The sequence below is a fragment of the Theobroma cacao genome, chromosome 1 (assembly GCF_053813885.1).
Source record: "Theobroma cacao isolate CCN51 chromosome 1, ASM5381388v1, whole genome shotgun sequence".
Lineage (NCBI taxonomy): Eukaryota > Viridiplantae > Streptophyta > Magnoliopsida > Malvales > Malvaceae > Theobroma > Theobroma cacao.
The window spans coordinates 31,525,961-31,548,915 of NC_142639.1; the positions used below are offsets into that span (position 1 = coordinate 31,525,961).

The 22,955-nt window shown below is 31.4% G+C and overlaps 1 protein-coding gene across 3 annotated transcripts; it reads left to right on the forward strand.

Annotated features, from left to right (window-relative positions):
- The first annotated feature begins 7,140 nt into the window (after window positions 1–7,140).
- Window positions 7,141–13,644, forward strand: AAS (Pyridoxal phosphate (PLP)-dependent transferases superfamily protein). 3 transcript variants are annotated; one of them, XM_018129978.2, is made up of 13 exons: window positions 7,141–7,558; window positions 7,695–7,815; window positions 8,043–8,115; window positions 8,333–8,563; window positions 8,735–8,898; window positions 9,147–9,287; window positions 9,492–9,551; window positions 9,959–10,123; window positions 10,571–10,627; window positions 11,413–11,477; window positions 11,765–11,888; window positions 13,017–13,151; window positions 13,320–13,548. In XM_018129978.2, coding segments are annotated over exons 1-13 (1,344 nt in total). In that variant the 5' UTR covers window positions 7,141–7,556; the 3' UTR covers window positions 13,326–13,548. The 3 variants fall into 3 exon arrangements, with proteins under 3 accessions (XP_017985467.2, XP_017985468.2, XP_007050140.3); XM_007050078.3 differs by having other exon boundaries at window positions 7,146–7,558; window positions 13,335–13,644; XM_018129979.2 differs by lacking the exon at window positions 9,959–10,123 and having other exon boundaries at window positions 7,145–7,558; window positions 13,335–13,644.
- Window positions 13,645–22,955: the final 9,311 nt, after the last annotated feature.

The window sequence follows — 22,955 nt, forward strand, 5'->3', positions numbered from 1 at the left end:
AGATGAAAATGTTGGACTTAAAGTTTTGATGGAGGAGAAATTGACAATTGAAAGGGAACATTAAAAAATACAAATCTTAAAAGGAAAATTAATGCATTCTCATGTTATTGCTATATATGTGGTACGAAAGGTCACATATCTTATGATTGTTATCATAATAGTAAAAATCTTCCTAAAACTAAATTGGTTTGGGTTTCAAAAGGATCCCATGTGGTTGCTAACCCCTAAGGACCCATCAAAGTATGGGTACCTTTAAAGAAAAATTGAAAAGTTGTTTTGTAGGTTGAACAAGGATAAAAGGATCAATATTTTGAAGCTTAACCAAAAGAAAGGCAGCCTTAGTACTTGGATAGTGGCTACTCTAGACACGTGACCAACAACGAGAACTTGTTTGCTAAGCTTGATAGAAACAAGAGTGGTAGTATTTCCTTTGGTGATGACTCCAAGGGTATTATCCAAGGAATTAGAACTATTGGTAACACATCTCAAACCTAAATCAAGCATGTTTTATTTGTTAAAGGTTTAAAACACAATTTGCTAAGCATTAGTCAGCATTGTGATAGAGGTTTTAGAGTATGCTTTACCTCCCATGAATGTCAAGTTATTGATGTTAACACTAACAAAGTAGCATTCATTAGTAAAAGAATTAAGAATATGTATGTTATTTTTCTTGATGAAATTAAGTCTAGTGAATCTTGTTTTATTGCCAATGACGTATGTGATAGTTGGTTGTGGCATAGAAGACTAGGACATGCTAATATGCACAATATTTCAAAACTCTTCAGAAAAGACTTAGTCATTGGACTTCCAAATATATCATTTGAAAATGACAAGGTTTGTGATACATGTCAATTTGGGAAACAAGTTAGAAGTTCATTTAAAACTAAGAAAACCATCTCAACTTTTAGGCCACTTAAATTATTACATGTTGATTTGTTTGGACCAATCACTGTTGCTAGTGTAAAAGGCAAGTCATGTGGCTTTGTTGTTGTAAATGATTACTCTCAATATACATGGGTATATTTTATTGCTCATAAAGATGATGCATTACCAATTTTTGTTAAACATTGTAAAAGAGTTCAAAATGAAAAAAGCCTTACCATTGTTAGTGTTAGGAGTAACCATGGTGGTGAATTTGAAAGTGACAATTTTGAAATATTTACAATAAAAATGGTTTTGATCACAATTTCTTTACTCTTAAAACTCCACAAAAAAATGGAGTTGTTGAAAGAAAGAATAGGACTTTAAAAGAAATGGCAAGGACAATGCTTTGTGAAAACAACTTGCCAAAATATTTTTGGGCTGGAGCCATGAACACTGCAGCTTACATTTTGAATAGAGTTTCCATTAGAGCCATGATTTCTGAAACCCCTTATGAACTTTTCAAAAGAGAAAAACCAAATACTTGTCACTTAAGAAGTTTTGGATGCAAATGCTTTGTTTTAATAATGGAACACACATCTTGCAAAAGTTTGATACTAGGAGTGATGAGGCAATTTTCTTAGGCTATGCATTGAACTCTAACGTATATATAATGTTTAACAAAAGAACTCTAGTAATAAAAAAGTCAATTCATATTGTTTTTTATGAAACTAATACTGCACAAAGAAAGGTAGTGTTTGATGATGATGATGCAAATGATTTTGAGAAGAAAATGGAAAAGATAAGCTTAGTTGACAAAGAAAATGACAAAGATAGCTCGAAGGAGAAAGATGATGAAGAACCACCATTAGAAGACTTGCAAAGAACTAAAGAACAGCATAACGATCTTCCTAGAAGTTAGAGATTTGTAAGGAATCATCCCCAAGAACTAATCATTGGTGATCCTTCGGAAGGTGTCAAAACCAAAAAGGGATTAAAAGAGGTTTGTCAGTATCTTGCATTCATATCACAAGTAGAACCAAAGAACTTTGAGGAAGCTAAAAAAGAAGAAAGTTGGATGATAGCTATGCAAGAAGAGTTGTGTCAATTTAAAAAGAACAAAGTTATGTACCACATAAAATCAGAAAAAGAATGTACCTTTCCAAGTGATATCGTAATCAAATGGATTCCTTTTAGTGACAAAACACGAACACCTTTAGTGTGAAAGAGTCCTAGCCACTCAATCGCTTGGCCTTCAATGATGCACACACGATTGCAACAGATCCTTTTCAAGGAGAAAGCTTTATGCCACGAGCTTGTGCTAGCAAGTGGACAATGATTTGTCCTCTTTTCTTCTTTGATTTCCAGCAAAGAATCAAAGGATAAGTTTCCAAAAGAAAATAAACGTCTCAAGATTGGTAGCACTCAAGAGAAAAATCTTCTCCACAAAAAAATAGTGGCTATAATGTGATATTTATATCTAGGTTTAATTTATTAAAATTTACAAAATAAGTCCTTAATATTATAACAATTATAATATTTAACCAATACCTAATTAAACTCTTTTAATTAGGTCCTTAATAGTTAAAACCTAGAATTTGATTTAAGTCTAACTTAAATCATCACACTCTCAATATAATCCAATTGCAACCTTTGAGTGTGACCCATTAGGTTCCTAACATGTGGCAATGGAATTGAATTATAATATTATTAATTGATTAATTTAAATGAATCATATTCAATTTTAAATTAACTAATTCAATTCCATAGACCATGATTGGCATCAGCAATGCATCATGGCCACCCAATTGTCAAGAGAGTCATAGGATTCTTTGACAACCTTTCAGTGTACAGTTTTTCAATGTAATTCATTCCCTCATCATATATCCCGAAGATGATAAGAGCTTGATGTAGTGCCTACTGTTATTGATCTCCATATTTGTTCTTGCAGTTAGATCATTAGCTTTATGGAGACCTATGAAACTCATTTCATAATCTCCTGATCACCTTGGCCAAGGATTTGATTAAGCTAATATCAACCAAGAATTAATGAGATATTTCCCCTTGAATCACTTAGGGTGATGATTCCTATCTTGACCACTCATCTGCCTTCACATGCTTCATGCTATACCCAAAAGCATCCTGTTTTGGCATCCTTGGTTAGGCACCCATAGGGATGAAATCAAAGTATAGCACTCCACATATAAGACAACCTGGTGTCTCAAGTCTAAGGAGTATTTACACAATTGACACATGAGAAGTATTGCATAGACACTTGAGTGAAATACCAAATGCACTTCTCACGGCGGGTCATGTTCTGTGAACTTGCTCTCCCATGGCAAGCACCCACATGCTAGTTCCAAGTATCTTTATATTTCAATCTATGAGAACGATTGCTTACTTCACAAGTAAGGAACATAACATGTGCCAATCTTTGAGCATTATTGATGCCCTGTCTCAATAATACAATGATCATGAATTTTTAGAAACAATGCTTTAATGCATAAGGATCTCATAATTGTATCCCAATACAATTCCTTTGCAAGGCATATATAGTTCCATAGGCTTTATCTACATAAGTACAAAAAATTAATTAAATTACAAACTTATGGATAAAGAATTACCTCAATGTCATACATGAATATCTCAAAATTGCAATTCCGATACAACCACAGATTGGCTTGTAGGGCTTATACTAACATTAATATTAGCAAGAAAGTGAAAAAACAATTCCCCAACAATGACGCCAAAAACTTATTGTCGATTTTATCATGCAAGTATACGTACCATAGTAAGTAATATAATAGTAAGTAAAATGTCAAATTCCATGAAAAATTATCCAAACTTTTGCTAAGTACTAAAATTAAAGTAACCTAATCTTTTTCAAATAACCAAATTATAGTGATTAAATACAAGTGAAACTAAAATTAAATAATAACTAAATTAAATCTAAAAGCTAATGGACACGACTTTACTAGAAAAATTCAATTAATAAAAAAGCCTAGGATTACAATATCCTTCAATACTTTATCTAAATCCTCTTTCTTTTTCTAATAAACTTACTTCAAAGGATTAAATTGCTAACCTAGAGTTCCAATTTATTTATAATTCTCTATCGAGGTTCCAATAAAAATATCTCTCCCAATTAATTTACTATATGTCGATGTAAATTAAACTAAAGAAAGATTCATTAAGGTTGTGTTCTAATCTTGACTACATGTGACACATAGTTATATGTTTATCCTATATGCAAATCAAATCACCCAATCAATTAAGTGAATTTGAACACATGTTATTCTATTCATGGCCTAATCTAAACTTTCTTCGTCAAGTTGTATTTAGATATCCAAATCAATCTAATTAGTGATCAAGCAATCAACAGCATTAAACGCAGAATTAGAATAAACAACTCATATTCCATTCATATTAAACAAAAGTGAGATAAAGTATTCAAACTACATGCTGAGTTCAATCATAACTCTAGAAAAAGTAAATCAGTTCTAATATCTAATGAAAACATCATCTAAATAAAATCAATCATCAATCCAAGTCAAAGAAAGTGAAAAAAGAACTAAGGTAGAGAGAGAAACTAAGATTTGTCAAATCTTATGTTTTCAATCTTCTTCAATTTTTCCTTGCTTTCTTCTTTTGTTGGTGGCTTTTTTTTCTCCAAAAAAGCTACTCTCTATCTCTTCTTTTAAACTTCTAAAATAAGCCCTTTAAATACTTTTCAAAAATCCTATTTTAAAAAATTCTTGTAAAAGCAGTTTCTTAGAATCACGACTAGGCAACATGACCTACCTCCTTGGGCACTGTGACGCCCTACTCACAGCTATAGTATGGTGGTTTTTCTTTTAAGGCACTGCGTCCTTGCTTCACCAGTGCCACGACGTTTTCCTCTTTGGTCCTTGTATGGGAGCTTAGACATCAAAGGCATCACGACCTCCTTCTCTCCACGATCGCAACCTTTGTTTTCTCATGCTGGCTTGTGCAGAAATTACAGTAGCCTAGCCTATTCCAATGGATTTTCACCTCGATCTGATCTGAACTGGGAAAAGTGATAAATATGAAAGTTGTAGCCTTGTCTCTTAGCTTTCCAATGGCTCAAGAATAACTTTAATTGGACTTCTGTAGAGAGAAAAATTATGCTCAAAATACTGCAACATATACGAATGAAGTTATCACCATACTTGCATGGATTATCACCAAATAAGGTCTTTTAATCAAATTTCCCACAAAAGCAAAAAAAAAAAGATCAGTAATAACTGAACTTAAAGTAAATTAAAGCAATTTAACTTAAAATTAAACTAAACTACTCAACATGCATTGAACTTAATTAATAAAAACAACTAAAATAGTTAATTTCGAACCTAAAATCTTAATGACTTAACTAGTTAAGCATAAAAAAATGTGACAAAATAAATTTATAAAATATAGTTATTAATACCACTTGTCACATGCTCACATTTTCAATCTAAAAAATATATTTATTAGTTAAAAAAAACCTTATTCATACGCTTACGACCCATCTTATCTCTTTCCATTGTGATATTCATGACGCATGTAATATGTTATGTGTGTTTTTAAAAAAAAAAAAAGTTGTGTCAAATTGATTTTTTATGACTATTTACCTATGAAAAGGTATAAATATGATGATAGATAGAACTTATTTACAAGCTCATAATTTTTTTATTTTTATTATTTTTCTATTTCTTGTGCATGACTAATTCTTTAATTTCTTTGTCCCTTAAACTTTTTCTTTTTTCTCTCCATTGTTTCCTGTTCTTTCTTTTTATTTCTTTCTCTTTTCTTGTAATTTATTTTCCCTAATTACCTCTTGAAATATTATTTTATATTATTAATATTAGTATTTTTGGGAAAATATTATTATTTCATTGAAACTATCGATAATAATTTTTTAGTTATTTTATTCTTTCTTTTTCATTTCTCTCTTTCTACCCTATTACCTTCATTTCTTTTCTTTTTTTTATTTACTTTTTTTCCTCTCTTCCATTTTTAATAGGTGGAGGGTACTTGGACGATAAAGCAAAGAATCCAACTTCTACAACAAAGCAACGTCGGCTGGAGGAAGCCGACTTAGTGCCAGCACTGATCGACACCCGCTTTTCTCTCCTCTTTTCCCCATTTCTTCGTCTCTTCTTATTGATCCTCTACCATCCATGCTTCTCCATCTCCTTTTCCCCACCCTCCACCATAAGCCTCCCTCTTATCTTAACCTTTTTCTCTTTGTTCATTCTCTCTTATGATTCCTTCTCATTATCCATTTTTCGTTTTAATGCTTGTTTAGCTTAACTTTTTTTCAGTTATCTACCTCTTAAAAGTAAAAGTCATATCAAACATGATTTTTGAAAAGCTCTTAAAAAAAAGTAGTTTTTTTCAAAAAATAAAATTTAAAAAAAAAAACTTAAAGAAAAGCTTCATGGAGGAGCTTTTTTTTCTCTTCTTTTAAAAACACATCAATTTTTTAAAAAATGTCACTCTCTCAATCAATCTCCCTATCTTCTCCTTCTCTATTCAAATCACTTTTCTCCAACGCAAATCGCGATCTCCTTTTCTTTTACCTCTCTCTACAAAAACTACCAAGAAAAAAAAGAAAAAAAAAACAAAAGATCCTACACCAAAATAACAAAATCTAAAATTTTTTTGTTCTTACAAAGATTAAGAGAAAAGAAAATCTAAAATTTAAAACTACATTCAGATACTATTTAAAGGTTTTCTCCTTTCTTCATCTAAAAGAAATTTAATGTCAAATACACTATTTTTTCTTTTTTAGTCTTTTTTAGAAATTGAAGTATCATGGTCCGATTACTTGCCAATCAACAAAATCTAATATTATTACTACAATACAAGTTTGAGAGTTATTCTGTTTTTTTTTTTTTTTAATATCTGAAATCGTATATAAACTTGAAGTAGTTCTATTATAGTTTATTATGTGATTGAAAATGGTATAAATACTATTTATGGTAATTTTAACCGAAATTAAAAATTATATAATTTATTTTGTTAAACAGTTTACTAAACAACTTTAACTTAATTTTAAAAATTATTATTTTTCATCTAAACTTTATAATAGCTATTAAGTTAAAAAAAATTAGATCACACATGCTCTTAGACAAAAATACTCTTGATAATCGGTGAAATTCCTCCCTTACCTTATTGGGTACGTATCAACAGTAAGCCTTGTAATTGTAGCTCATTTTATGAAAAAGGAAAATAAAAGAACCCTTTTGCCCTTGGCGACCTCCATGAGCCGAAGACCCTGTATCGAAATATGAGCTCTTTTAACCAATTCGGCCTCTCAACCGAACCCACTTAACTGCCCGCCGGAACCCTTTTGTCCTTGGCAATTGGCAAATTGCCACGGGATTCTGCTTCGTCCACGTTCGTTATTTATTTTTGGTCAGAGAGAATCCACGTTCTTCAACTGACGGTCTCATTTATTTTTGGTCAGAGGAGTCCATGTTCTTCACCAAACGGTCAGTGGAGCCATAGAGTTTCAGGCTTGAAGGACAGTTTCTCGCTATTTGTCCCCCCTTGGGTCCCATTCCATTCATAGTGGAGTAGTTATAGAACATTTGTGGTTACCTGATGGGTCTCTCGATATTTAAATCTACTTTGTTTTCCCCCTTGTACCCCCCCAATACCCTCTTCCTTCTTCGCTCAACAAACCTAAAATGTAAGTTTCCCAGCTCACATAATCATCATTTTAATGCCGATGACACTGATTTTTTTTTTCTGTTAATGTTTTTGATGTTCTTGTTGTTGATTGTTTATTGAGTTTTGCTTGTTTGTGCATTTGAATGGAATGGCAGGGAGAACAGGTTGAAGCCAATGGATGCGGAACAGCTGAGAGAGTATGGTCACAAGATGGTTGATTTCATTGCTGATTATTACAAAACCATTGAGAATTTTCCTGTTCTCAGCCAAGTTGAGGTCTTTATATGTATCTCTAACTTCCTTTGTCTTTACTTGCTTTTTGTCTGCTTTAGTCAGTTAATGTAAATGTATGTCAAAAGTCAGAATGGGTTTAGATGCTCCTCTCTCTCTCTCTCTCTCTCTCTCTCTCTCTCTCTCGTTTAATACATAGAATAATCTGATTATCTGGTATTGAAGTGATTTTTCTTAGTTGGTCCTGTTTATTTGTGGTCATTTCTATGCAGCCTGGATATCTTCGTAATCTGTTACCAGATTCTGCACCTAATCAACCAGACTCATTTCAGCATGTTCTTGATGGTAAAGTTGCTCAACTAGATTCCTGAATTTAATTTAATCACCTAATAATAATATAGGAAAGTGTCGAAGAAGAGGGTAACAATAAAAAGTACGAGTCTTTGGCTATATTGCGATGTGATTTGGATGTATTCTCTTGACTAATTGATCTACTTATTTATCATTTTTCATAGGAAACCTTGAATACTCCTTTCATGCAAAATTGTTCTTGTTATTTCAGACATTCAAACAAAGATATTGCCAGGGGTTACTCATTGGCAGAGCCCAAATTATTTTGCATACTATCCTTCTAATAGCAGCGTTGCTGGATTTTTGGGCGAAATGCTCAGTGCTGGTCTCAATATTGTTGGTTTCAGTTGGATGACATCCCCTGCTGCAACAGAGCTTGAAATGATTGTTTTAGACTGGCTTGGTAAGATGCTTAAGCTACCTGAAGACTTCCTTTCAGCAGGTAAGGATTCAATGTAAACTCCAATATAGAATGCAATACTAGGCCTAGGGAATATTCATTGAATTATTTCTAGCATCACCAGGGATCGTAATTCTTCTTCTTGCTATATCAAAATAGAAGAATCAAAATATCTCTAAAACTTATGGAATAAGCACGGTAACTCTGTTGAAGGACAAGGTGGCGGTGTGATACAGGGCACAGCGAGTGAAGCTGTTCTAGTTGTTCTATTGGCTGCTCGTGACAAGGTTTTGAAGGCGGTTGGAAAGGGTGCACTTGGAAAGCTTGTAGTTTACGCTTCTGATCAAACACATGCTGCCTTGCAAAAAGCCTGTCAGGTATCCTTGTAAATCGGGGCTCATGTCTAGTTTTATTTCTTTATTCATATATATATTTTTTCTCTTAGAACATTGAAATCATTCTTGAAAGAGATTTCTTCCTGCTTGTGAGATCAATGAAATTCAGATAATGTTCACATGGTGCCGAGATTACTTGATTTGTGTATATTGCTTAGCTACTTCATAAAGTTCATGTTGCCATCATCTATGTAGGCTAATTGTGTTACATGATTATCATTCAATGGCAGATAGGAGGAATCCATCCTGAGAATTGCAGGCTGTTAAAAGCAAACTCTTCTACTAACTATGCACTTTCACCAGAGTTATTGAATGAAACAATTTCACAAGACCTTGCTCATGGATTGATTCCTTTCTTTCTATGTGCTACTGTAAGAAAGCAAAAGCTTTTGATGTTAGCTTCTTTCCATCTTTTGCTATATCATATGTACTTTTTCCTTTTTTCTGTTCTCAAAATAATAATTCATAGGGATATTGTGAGATGCTTATTTTTGTAGCACATTTCCTTTACTTCATTGAGCATGAAGCCAGTTAGAACAATATCTCCTATTTTTGTAGCTCATTTATATGTGCAGGTTGGTACTACTTCATCAACAGCCGTTGATTCTTTGCTTGCATTAGGAAAGATTGCCAAGGTAACTTATCCAATGCAATTGTGAGAAGCATGAGGAAGAAATATGCTCTGGAATCTGACCTGTATAAAGTTTGTGTGTTTGACTGGTTGATGCTTAAATCTTAAGTGCCTTCACTTATTGTTTAAATTTTTGGCTTGAAATTCTGTCAACAGTCCTAAGATAAAAATCATTTTCATGATTATTGATAAGACCAGCTATGTGGACTGAAAAATCAAGTCCAAGCATTTAAAATGAACAAAAACGATTTTCTGGAAAATGTAATCGTAGGTTATTCACAGAGATTTTATACAAAGAACCCCTACAAGACTATCTCCAGGAAGTTAGTATTCTATGATACATGTTTATTACTCAATGCACCTTGAAGGCAAGACAATTTAACAATGCTTGTATGCTTGGCCTCTGGACAGAGTAATGGTATGTGGTTCCATGTGGATGCTGCATATGCCGGAAGTGCTTGTGTGTGTCCAGAATTCCGTCATTACATTGATGGCGTGGAAGAAGCTGATTCTTTTAACATGAATGCACATAAATGGTTTCTAACTAATTTTGATTGTTCAGCACTCTGGGTAAAGGTATGCCACTTGTTTGAATGCAGCAACAACAATAAAGTCAACTTCATTACTATGTTCACTCTGCATCTATGTAGGTTATAGATGTAATTAATGTACACGATCATTTTCATAGTTGCTTTTCTAGTTTCTCGATGATAAATTACTGCAAAATTTGCTCAATTTCATGTAACGTTAGACATGCAATCTGTACAAGTGGTTTATTTACCAGGCCCAAGCTTGATGTGTGTGGTTTTTGAGTTGAGCGGTTAGACTCATATAGGGTTTACCAAATAGCTTCTCTCATTAACCAACGCAATAAGTTTTAACAGATAGATGTGTACTCTAGATGCATGAACTTAGCAAAACTATCTCATCAATATGTTGTAGTAATACTCAATTTCATTAACATGTTTTAGCAAATTCTATTTCTGTTAAATGCTTGTATTACATTGTTACTTGCTGCCACAGGATAGAAGGGCATTGGTTCAGGCCCTCTCCACAAATCCAGAGTATCTCAAGAATAAGGTTAGTTTTCTTTGATGTTGTTAATTTCATCCATGAAGTGGTTGTTATCGTGCACTCATTTATCTGCCAACTTAGGACAGCTTGTCTGCCGGCCACATTGATTTATAACCTGTGGAGCGTGAAATTTAAAAATGAGTGGCATGAAGCCTTTTACGATCCTAGCTAATCTGGTTCACATGATTTAGAACACTCCATGTTGTTTGTAAAAACATGAATTATTTTTTTCTATGCTTTACGTATTCCAAGAATTACTAGTACTAGTACGTTTAAATCTTTAAGTGTATTGAAAAATTATAAAAAAAAATTCCAGTAGTTACAAGTTAAAATGTCTTCAAGGGAAAGAGAAAAATGTTGAGGAAAAAGGGTAGTGGCAGTTAGTTTTCTGAAGTGTAGTGTTATGTGAAGATAAAAGGAGAGGAATGGGAAAGGTATGTGAATTGAATGAGAGATTACTTGGCTCATTCAAATGTTTAAAATAGAGGTCTAGTTGGTTAATGAACATCTTCAAATTCCACAGTATCTATTAGTATCAAGAAACATTCCTCAAAAGAACTGGTGCCTTTTCCTCTTTGTTTAGTGCTTACGCATATATTTACAGCTTGATCTTCATTCCATGCTGCAGTTTTTATCATAGTATTAAGAACTTTAATAAAATTGGTTGTTTTTCCCCTTGTTATTTGAGCAATTAATCAAACCTTAACAAATTGGGAGACTATTATAATCAAGGTTAAAAGTTGCTAGCGAGTCTACTTATGTGTGAAATTTCACGATGAAACCAATTTCAGGCCTCTCAAGCAAACATGGTTGTAGATTACAAAGACTGGCAAATTCCTCTTGGACGTCGATTTAGGTACGCTTTTCAACATTATCCTTCAGATAAAAATGTTTTTATATAGCCATTTAAAATGAGCATTTGTTTATTTCAGATGATTACTTGAAGGGAAGAGTATGTCCTGTAGTTCGTAATTTTTTTGTTTTTTTCTTGAAGGATATGTTCTGCTTTGAGTTCTAAACACTGTTAACATTTTTCTTTTTTTCAATTAAATAAATTAAATTAACAGAAAAAAGCAGGAGAAAAATAGCTTTATTTTTTATCAACTAGAACAAATTACTCACTAATCTGTTGCTTGCCTCCAGATCACTAAAGCTATGGATGGTATTACGGCTGTATGGCTTGGAAAACCTGCAGTGCTATATAAGAAATCATATCAAGTTAGCCAAACATTTTGAGGACCTGATTACTCAAGACTCAAGATTTGAGGTAGTTATGCTCTCTATAGTGTTGATTTTCTGGCCATAAAAGCTCTTATATGTCACAAAAGCATTTTTTTCCCCTTTCTTCCATACAACCAGGAGTCATTTAAATTTCTTGAATTTTCTATTTTCTTTAATATAATTGATAACGATATGAGTATGTTGCCATTAAGAAATTTCTTCAAGGGACCGGTTATTGCTTACTGAATTTTGTGTTGATTAGATCTTGAGAACCCCCTTGAGGATGCATACATGAAAGTGGTCACTGTGACCGGAAAAAATATGCTGACAAGTACATGAAATGATCAAACAGTTCATTTTTTATATTCTTTTAGATGAACAATGTAACATCTTTTTATATTAAACCTTCCGACAATTGCTGTCTAGGGCCTTTCCTAAACCAGAGTGCCGGAGTCTCTCCTTGTAGCATGATTTTACCCTGTATGAGCACCATTTCAATGTTTTTAGTAGAAGTTCATGATAGTAACATTATGCAAGTACTGTAATTATAATCAGGCATGTTTGATCTGTTTAGTTAAAAAAAAAAAAAAACTAAACCAATCATCCTTGATCTCTTATTTCTTAACCTAGTACATCCTCCGTAACAAATGGAAACCACAGCTATAGTTGTATTACATGCTAATCAGGTTGCACCTTAGAATGTCACACTAAGCAGTGGACATACAGATGGCTCTGTTCACATTAGTTTAAGGGTGCAATTTAGTGCCTCTTCATTAGACTCTAAGTTCATGAATATTATGCTTAACAATGTGAGATTAGTTGTCTAAAGATGCCATTGTTTCTGACTAACAAATTGCTTTCTCAATGCTTTCTGTAAATGTTAGGACTCTGCCAATTTGCTGGTCTGCAAACCATCTAATATAATGCCAAAATAAGAAACGACTTGCCTTGACTTGGTCTTGGCATGATACTATGTTGGCATTACTTTTCCGTATTTAGCCTTTAATGGAACCTTGTGAACAGGAGACAGAAAAGAACCTTGTCCTTAGGAAAATAATAATTCTTATTGATGTCCTTGATTTTTTTCCCATATAAAAGGTCAATGTCTATAGTTATTTTATGTGAATGAATGCAATCTTAGTGATGGATCACTTGTAATAACTTGTTTGAGCAGGTTGTCACTCCTCAGATATTTTCATTAGTTTGTTTTCGTCTTTTGCCTCCTGATGATGAACATCATGGTAACAAATTGAACCATGAATTATTAGATGCTGTAAACTCAACTGGGAAGGTCTTCATATCTCACACGGTAAGTTTGCTGTCTACAAGTCTACATCATATATATCATTTTGAATTGCTGATACGTGATCGTGTGCTCTTTGTGTGTTGTTCTTTCTCCAAGAAAAAATAAAGAAATAAAGGAAATGTGGGATTCACTTCTTTGTGAGTGTGGCAGCACATTATCTAAGAGCATCAGCTATGATAAATGCAGGTTTTATCAGGCAAATACATACTGCGGTTTGCTGTAGGTGCCCCATTGACTGAAGAGAAGCATGTGGATGCAGCATGGAAAGTCTTGCAAGATAAGGCCACTGCCTTGCTAGGGGAATGCTTAGGATAACTGTCTTTAGTTTTACTGTTATCCATTTGGACCATGTTCTTGCACGATTCATCATTACCTATATTACTCTTTTTTTTTTCTTTTTGGTCATCTTTGTCCCCTTCAATAATAGCATATTGATCAACGATCACCTTAAATCTTATTTGAAATGTTATGATGAACAACAAAATATTAATCTTCAGTTGTCAACTTCTTTTGTGGGATTAATCATCAGTTGTTTAAAAACTAACAAGACATCAACATCCTTATCATAAGGCTTGTACAAGGTTCAGTGTGATTTATGTGAAATGTTGTGGCTTATTCAGTAGCAGCCATGAACATAACATGAGAATTTGTTGTCTGAACTCAAAGACTGCGATGCCTTGGGAATTGGTTATCCTGCTAGAATGGTTTAGCCTAAATTGGAGCAGTTCATGCCTAGAGTTGTGTTGGACTATGCCCAACTTGAGTTCATTGTATCATTAGCAACAGCTTGCTCACTCGCTCCCACCACCAAAGACCGATGGAGTCACACCTGTCATTATCCAACTCTTGTTTTCTTTGTGTGCAGACACCATCAATCCGAGTCAGAACACAGAACATCTAAAATGCTGAGGTCTCGGTGGGTGCTGGGTCAACCTCAACCATGAATTATGATGATGTAGGTCAGTTCGTAGGTACCGTAAAAAGAGAAAGCGTCCACATTCTGATTCTCATTTTTGAAGATAACTAGAAGCTACCATCTTTTGCATGACTCTCAAAATAGACCCATTTAAGCATATGATTAGGGAATTACTCCCAGCATATTCATAAGCTAGAAATTTCTTTCAAAGCATATTCAGAAAAACCTGGCCTCGTGAGGAGGAATCACTTATCTGCACATGAATGAAAGGAATCATTAACCCTTAAAAAGAGACATGCATGTAATAATCTACATTCTGGCTCAACTGATAAGAGGGGCTGTTAATGGATACTTTTGTCTGTACCACCCTTAAAAAGACAAACTTGTCTGCATCAGCTTAGAATGACGTAAAATCTCAATGGAATTGAACGGTGTAGAATACATTGACTGATGTCGAGAATTTGTAATTTTATGTTTGTGGCTGATAGTTGGATGTGGCCTTGCTCCAATATAACCCCATATGAGTATATATGCTTGTTTCTTTAAACAGAATAAGTGGTTTCATGCCAAGTGCTTGCACAAGAGTGACACATACCCTCCAAACAAGACAGGAGTCCCAACTTTATAATCTCCCACAAGCAGTCAATGTTAGGTGCTGAAACGAGCTAGGGGATATACCGATGAGGGTTGGTTTCTTGCATTTCCCCCACCCAACTTCTGGAGAACATATAGGAGCCTCTCTTTTCTTTATGTTCTAGTGAAAGGGTGGAATCTGATTCCACTTCTTTCATGGAGAATCTGACTCCTCCATCTTGTTTGCATTAAGCATTGATAAAGATTCACCAGAGATTTCATCTAGCCATGCATGACAGTGAGATATTTGATAGAACTAGAAAGGCCTTAATTTGTTGTAAATTTTGCATCAAAGATGTTATTAAGCAAGTACTAAGTATGGCAAAAGTGGATAGTAAAGTTGAAAAGGTGAAAAACTCTAGCGCCCAAGAATTGTTTGTCCATATATGGATTTGGGAAGCTTTCAGGAAAGAAACAAGAAATGTTGCCAAAACATTCACAAACCTAGAAAGTGATATGTTGGCAATGGCAATGAATGCCTATATGGCTTGTACCTTTTTCTAAATAAAAGTTGCTTTAAAAGGTTTTTCCATGAACATTTCAAGAAGAATCTGATTCTTTAAGAGTACCTAAGACGTGATAGAGAGGCCATTCCGGACAAATTGGTTTTCCATAAGGCTTCCCAGTTAAATATTCCAACAACCATTTGTTTTTCCACAACTTTTGGATTATATTGCTACATATACCAGATTGCCAACATTGTTCGGTAGTTATCTTTCCCTTGTGCATGCTACAACTTAATAATGTACCCTCTGAAAATGAGAAAGAAAGTACTGTTGCTGAACAATTATTTATTCAAAAGTTGTGCAACTTTCAAACTGATCTGTTGGTACGCAAGCCATGGCCTGTCTGCCAGCCCTTAGAGGCCCCAGAATTGAAGCTGAGAGGAAATTAATACATATACATCACGTGTTGTACTGGTCAGTTATCAGCATCACTGGACATCTTCGATTTCACCTTGATTTGGATACAGCCTGGAAGAATTAAGCGTAGAAAAGGGCACACACACACACCTTGTTAAAATGAATTAATGCAAAACAATTTCTTGGTTGAAGATTGAACAGTTGAGGGTTCCCTGATAACGATGACTTTAATTAATTTCCATGGTTCATGCACGTGAATTAACCTAACCACCCAAGTTAGTTCTTGTTTCTTGTTGTAAAGACGATAATTAATGAGGCAATTCATGGAACTGATCAAAAAGATTAAAAAGTATATTTGTTTGACGATGATCAACAAACCAAATCTTCTACCCTTATTTCTTGCCTCATTCTCTATCCTAACCATCGATCGAGGTGTACGTGTATTGACAAATTGAACGAGATGCATGGATTTCTCGTTTTGTACTTTGCTAAGTAATTAAAAAATATATATAGTGTAATTAAATTGTTATCTTAGTCAGAATAATAAGGAGCATATATGCATCAACATATCTCACTTGTATTTTTCTTTGTCACCTTTTCCATGAGCAATATTTTACATGGTGTGAAAGCAGTGCGGACGGGGGTCCCTTGCTTAGATTTTTCATATTGTACTAGTATCTATGTATATAGAGCACTGTCAGTTCAATTCACATGTCTCGATAACTTGCTGCTTCTGCCTGAGCCAAGGACCACGAGATTTTTACTTTGTTTAACTTTTCCTCCCTTCTAATTAGAATATTATTATTCAAGAGTATATTGTGTACATATCCTCATACAGCTGTTTTGTTTTGGTTCCTTGGCTATTACGTTATAATTACTTTAGTACATTAAGATTTAAGCATACTTAATGTTTTTTAACTTGGAGTAATTGCCCTTTAGAAAATGAATGCGCCTGGTAGTGTGATTTCTCAAGTGTCTGGAAGCACCACCCTGACATATCTAGCAGATAGCACATGCATGCATGATTAATGATGCAAAAACTGTCTTTAAGTAATACTAATCATAACAAATTAAGAATGTGAAACGCACCGACCATTGATCCACATATGCTTTTCTAGCTCTATCCTACTGATAGCCAAAGGCACTAGACAAAATCAAATTGTGAGAGATCTATGAACATGCAGCTAGCCAAGACTCCTGCAAGCCACAACGTACAGGAGCTGCTATAAACCCCAGAAGCAGGCAGCCATGCTACTCCTTACTTACCTCTCCAGTGGTAAATTAAAGTCTCATTTGCTTTAATCTTATTGCTAATATATATAATATTCAATATTCAAAGAACTAATGCTAGTATAAAGTGCTCCTTATGCTTAGCTGTAAGGCAAATGAGGGATATATACAAGAATATACTCTGATACTCTCTTGCTGAGAGAAGAAGGCATATATTCATATTATTATTATTATTATTATTATTGTTATTATATGTCCATTAAAGTTGAGATCATAAGCAAAGATAAGATAGAAAATTGGTGAAGAAGGAAATGCGTTGCATGGATGATTGATGGCATGGCGCTTCCATTTTATAGCCTCACCTTGGGTTTTTCTTTCTTTCTTTTAAAATTGCAGTGGTAAAGTTAAAGGTGAAAAAGAGGTACCTTTTAACTTTTTAAACCTTTTCTCTTTATTACATTACGTGGTTTGCCTTGCCACCTCATCCGCACCCAGCTCCTGCATGTGTGCGTCATATCCCTCACCCATCACCCCAAAAGTAAAAGTGAGACTCCGGTAAAAAGAGATTTTACGGAATAATAGTTATTCAATAAGAAAATTACCATATACTCTCAATTCAGAGCTTTTAAACTCCACAAACAAGGTTGGGAGTTAACAAGTTACCGATTAAGATAACATTTATAAAAATTAATAAAGTAATTAGTTTTTAAATAATAAATACATAATAATTTTTTAATTTTATTTATAAAATTTAAACATTTTACCGTCGATCAATAACAGTTCAAGAGAAAAAATCTATCATATACTTTGATGGTGGAGTTTCTAAACTCTACAAACAATATTAGATAAAATATATTTATAACAATTAAAAATAAATTAATTATTAAATTGACAAGTGTCAACATTTCATGCCAATTACGAAATAAAAAACTCATCGTGGGTGCATAGAATAATAATCTAATAAGAATATCCTATAAACTAGTGATAGGGTTTTTAGATTCCACAAGCAAAGTTATAAGGTTGACGTCTAGACGAATGTCCCATTGAAATGTTTTCGGAAAAGTTGGTAAAAAATTAATTACTAAATGAACACAATTTAATTGTTTACCCTCATTTGCAATTAAAAACTAGATCAATACATAAAATAGATTTGATAATTTTTATTTTCGTGTCTTAATTTAGAGTATTAACAGTTATATAGGTAAACATGAACATGATACAATTAATTAATCATATTAAAATGTTAAATACGTACACAAATATGTTTAATAAATATATAACACTACACGGCTAACACATTTATTAACTGTATCAGATTAAATTTATACAATACGATATGATTAACATGATTAAAATTTATACAATTTATAACTTATTAACACAATTAACACAATTGATAAGATTAACAGCTTATTGATACAATTAACATAATTAAAATGATTAAATTAAAATATAATTCTTTTATTCAAATTTATAATAAAAAATTATAAATATTATAATATTTATCAAATATAATAAAATTCAATACAAATAAATCTTAATTGTCATAAAATTATTAAGATTTATATGTATCAATAAATTGGTTTTAACAATGTACTAAACATATTTGTACGACACATTAACATGATTAAAGAAATAAATAATAAACAAATCATGAGTTATATGGATATACAATAAATACGATTAACTAATTGTGTCATATTTTAATCATGTTGACACAATTAATCTAAACCTAAACACATTTAAATTCGTATCATTTTACCATATTATGCACAAAATTATCAAGTTTACCATAAAATAATAATTTAATATCTAATAGCAAACATCAAAAGTCGAGTTGGGACTCAGGAGCTGCATGAGATTGCACATGGAAGCTCCCAATCCCCCTACTTTTCTTTTTTTAATTGCTTTTTCATTTTTATTTTGTAATTCTTCTAATTAAGATTTTGATGTTTAAAACTTTATTCTTACTTTATGTGAAAATTATTATAATTAAGCTTAACTATATATTATATTTATAATATAATAAACTGAATAAAAAATTTCCAAAATACTTTTCTAAAAGAAAAAAATAGAAAATAAATGATGTGTTGAAGATTAAAACATTACTACTTTTCCTTTACTCTTTTTGTTTTAAATTTTTAAATTTTTTTATTTCAAAAAATTGTGATTATTTAGATGTATAGTGCCACTTGCCGGAACTTAAATTCAAGTTCATACGATTTTAAACTTTAAAAATAAAACTTAAATAAGTTTATAAATTACGGATTCACATTCTTAACTTAAAAGATATACTTAATAGATAATGAAATACCTATATTTACATATTTAAAATTTATTTTATTTTTTATTAATGTGACATTCGTAATTCCATCGTATGCAAGAAAGAAAAAGGAAAATAAAAATCTTAAGAGATATGCTTTTGATAAAATTGTTGATATTATTCTTCTAAGATATAAAAGCATATTTGGATTCACCCTACTAGTGCTACTACTACTACTACTTTATATATTATGCTGCTATGATATTTTCCACAACAAAAGTTTTTCTGTTGCTTGGTGCGCACACCACACCCGTTGAATTAAAGAAGTTTGGCGGAAATGTCAATAAAGACTCAAAAGTCAAAAGTACCCCTTGATTTTCAACTTTTCCCCCCAAAAGTCATTCATGTCCTGCTGCCCACCCACACTATTCAGATTCCACCTTTTTATTCCACATCAACATCTCAATGTCACAAATCTATTTTTGAAAACAATTAAGTTAATACATTATACATTCAACTTTGTTTCTCATAAATAAAAGATATAATATTGAAAAGAACTTTTCAATTATTTTAAAAATTTTAAATATATTTTTATTTTTTTATTACATTCAATCAAGTTTTTATATTTTTATTTTGAATCAAATAAACTTTTATAATTAATACTTAACTAACTGCCTTTAGTCAAAATATTATTTATTATTTTATGTCACATGCTATTGATGTCGTATGTTGACATATCATAGTGTATAAGTGACATGACATGTTGTGTGGCATAATCACATGGTATCTTTGACCTTCTACGTCAATGTCACGCTAATATCTTACAAATATAAAATGTCAAAAAGCATTTTGACTAATAACAGAAATTAACCATTACTCATAAAAGTCTATTTTACTCAAAATAAAAATATAAGAACTTAATTAAATACAATAAAAAATGACAGTTTATTTGAATTTTTCTTGAATCATTCATAGGTTTTTAAAGCTTTATGCTTAAATAAAGCCATTTTTTATAGTTAAATTTACAATTAACTCCAAATTCATGTTCCATCATGTATGAGTTTAATTCAATTCTATGTTAATTTGATTTAGTTTGTTTGAACATGTAGTTGTTTATTAATTTCTTCCATAAATTCTTATTGAAAGTTATTTGATTATAATTTTTTTCATATAATATGTAAACTCATAAAAAAATAATTATCAATAACTCTATATGAAAGGAAATCCCAAAATAGTTTCCAAAATTGCCCATGTCTCCAAACTTTTTTTTTTTTTTAAATGTGGCAATGTTAGAAAGGCTCTAAGTGTTATGCTCTTGTACGAAAGATGAATGGGTAAACTTAAGGGGTGAACAAATAGGTGTATTGAGTGATTTGGTCTGTCATATCTAAAGATTAAAAATATTTTCAAAAAATCAACCAAAATCGACCAACACATAAAAGAAGATCAAACCAATTAAACATAGAATTGGTTTGATCGATTTGGTTTTGGACTAATAAGCTAAATTTTTATCATTTTTTTATAAATTATAATATTAAAATTTATAAACTTCATCTATAATTATAAAATATATAAATTATGTATAGATTAAATATATGAATATATAATATATTACTTTATTATATATATAAAATTAACGACACAATTTGTATGTTATAATATTTTAATTTTTATATCAAAATTTGTGTAAATAATAACTAATTATAAACAATATGTTATAAAAACTAAAACGATAACTAATAAATTTATTAAGTATAATTATATAAATAAAATCTATTATAAGTTATAGTAATGCTTATGTATAAATAAAATATATATATAATATTGCTTTATTATATATATATTTGAAATTAATGATACAATTTATATGTTATAATTTTTATATCCAAGTTTGTATAAATAATAATTAATTATAAATAATATATTATAAAACTAAGGTGATAACTAATCATTAAGTGTAATTATATAAATAAAGTTTATTATAAGTTATATTAATACTTATTTATAAATTAAATATATGTATATATATAATATTTATACAATTATATATATTCATAACATTTCATATTACAAAACAATATGAAGGAGTAATAATTATAACATATTAATATGTTGGATATTTGATTTGAATATTTATTTAAATGAGTAATTAATCTAGTTTGATTTTACTCACCCCTCGATAGACTTGATGTGTACAATTAACGACACTCTTTCTATCTATGGGCTATAGATTAGCTTAAGGGTTTTGTGGCTGGCCAAGTAACTATGCACCAAGAAAATTAAAAAAAGAAGGGAGTGCTTGTTCAATACTTTGAATTATTTTATAAAACATATATATAATTATATAGTACCATTTAAGTGATATTTTTAAATTTTAACTACACATTTGAGAAAATGATAAGTACATGTACTTTTAAGCTGAGTAAATGGTGGGTAAGATTAATAATAAAAAAGCATAAAATTTAAAAAAATTTCTAAATTATTAAAAAAATCAAATAAATGTTTATTTTATATTATATTAAATACAATTATTGTATTTTTATTTTAATTTAAATAAAATTTTATAACTAATAATTAATTATTTATTGTTAATCAAAATAATACTTATCATTTTATGTTACGTGGCATTAATATGGTATGTTAATATGTCGCAATGAAAAATAATATAACATGATAACATGTCTATGTGATATTTTCACTTTACATATTAATATTATATGAAATCAAATGATAAATGATATTTTGATCAATTGTATTAGTTAATCATTAATTATTAAAGTTTATTCATTTCAAAATAAAATATAAAATTTTAAATAAAAATAATATAAAAATAAAAATTTATTTAAATTTTTCTAAAAACATTAAAAAGAATGAATCGTGGATAGTTAAAGGCCTGCATCTGGGCTACCAAAAAGTGATTAGGGCGAAAAAGCAAGAGGGAGGACCACAGTACGGACTCCCAAACGTAAATTTTGTCATTCACACGTCACACGTCACACGGTGGTCGGTTTGACTAGTTGGGTTTGGATGAAAATGAAAAAGAAAAAGAAAAAGAAAAACGTGACTAAACAGCTTTGCTATAAACACTCCATAAATGAAGCTTTCGTTTAAACTAGATTGATTGGTTGGAATAATCAAACAAATCCAAAGCTAATCTTTTTTTAACCACATTCCGGTTATGTTTATAAACCAAACCAGCAACCGCCCCTTTCCAATAATTCATATATATAATACATGCCTTAGACTTTTAAATTACCACCAGTCAAACCTACTTAATGTGGGCAATTGATATTCAACATTATTTAAAATCAAAATGGAAATTCAACATTAACTTATTCATATTATATATATGACGGCTTATTTAAGCTTTGATTATATCCCATTTTTGTTTAAAGAGTTGAATTTAATTATTATTTTTATATAAAAGTATTGAAGAAGTATTTTAGGCCATTCACATCTTATTTAATAGCCACACGTATACACACGCATGCAAATATGTATTTTACAGCAGCTTGGCCCGGTCTGATTAGGCTGATTGTGATTGATATGGTAGTGGGAGCTGAATAACGCAAAGGGGCTGGGCAAGAGTCATGGTCAAATCAAAAATTCCCAAATCTTAGTCCTAGAAAAGATTGTTAGGCGTTTAATATTGTTAAACCTAACTCGTCTAACGTGAGGGCAGATTTTGTTTGACTTGCAGGTATACAAGCTTCACCTTCAAAACCCTTTTTCTGCAACCAAGAGTTACTTATGTAGGATTGCAAATTATGAGCTTTCAAGGATGAATTAGAAGAAGCCAATCTCCTTAATTAAGCAAAGAAACAAGACATCTTTTTAGCCTTGTGAAATTGCAAGCAATGTTGGTAGCTTAATGAAGTGTTAAAACTGTTAGAGTTTTCTCT